The sequence below is a fragment of the Gavialis gangeticus genome, unplaced genomic scaffold (assembly GCF_001723915.1).
Source record: "Gavialis gangeticus isolate Ggan-Ray unplaced genomic scaffold, GavGan_comp1, whole genome shotgun sequence".
Taxonomy (NCBI): domain Eukaryota; kingdom Metazoa; phylum Chordata; order Crocodylia; family Gavialidae; genus Gavialis; species Gavialis gangeticus.
The window spans coordinates 217,070,055-217,070,458 of NW_017729032.1; the positions used below are offsets into that span (position 1 = coordinate 217,070,055).

The 404-nt window shown below is 68.3% G+C and overlaps 1 protein-coding gene across 4 annotated transcripts in view; it reads right to left on the bottom strand.

The window, feature by feature from the left end:
• Nucleotides 1-193, bottom strand: part of SON (SON DNA binding protein) — a 78,470-nt gene extending 78,277 nt beyond the window's left edge. For 3 of the 4 annotated variants that reach the window (XM_019523955.1, XM_019523958.1, XM_019523957.1), the window contains exon 1: nt 47-193. In XM_019523955.1, the coding sequence (XP_019379500.1) occupies nt 47-141 (95 nt within the window). In that variant the 5' untranslated portion in view covers nt 142-193. The remainder of the gene's footprint in view (nt 1-46) is intronic. The other variant, XM_019523959.1, reaches the window with a different exon arrangement.
• Nucleotides 194-404: the final 211 nt, after the last annotated feature.

The window sequence follows — 404 nt, forward strand, 5'->3', positions numbered from 1 at the left end:
GCCCGGCCCCCGGCCCGCGCGGCCCCGGGCAGGCTGCGGGGGTTACCCGCCGTGCTGCTGCTGCTGCTCCTGCTCTTCCTGAATCTCCCGGAATTTGCTGACCACAAAGGACCGAAAGATCTGCTCGATGTTAGTCGCCATGACAGCCCCACCGCGCCGCGCCGCGCCGCTCCCCCCCCCGCACCGAAGAGAGTCTTCCAGAATCCCACAATGCACCGCCACACAGGGGGGGGAAGGCCGCGACGCCGCTACCCTTTAAAGACCTCCGGCTATTGGCCGCTCTCTATGGAAGGGCGGGAGGGACAGGACTGCCAACGCGTCGCTCTGGTGCGCGGCGGACCATAGAGAGCCGCCCGCTGCCTACTTCCGGTTGGGGGGGGCTGTAGCTACCTCCGAAGCGCCTG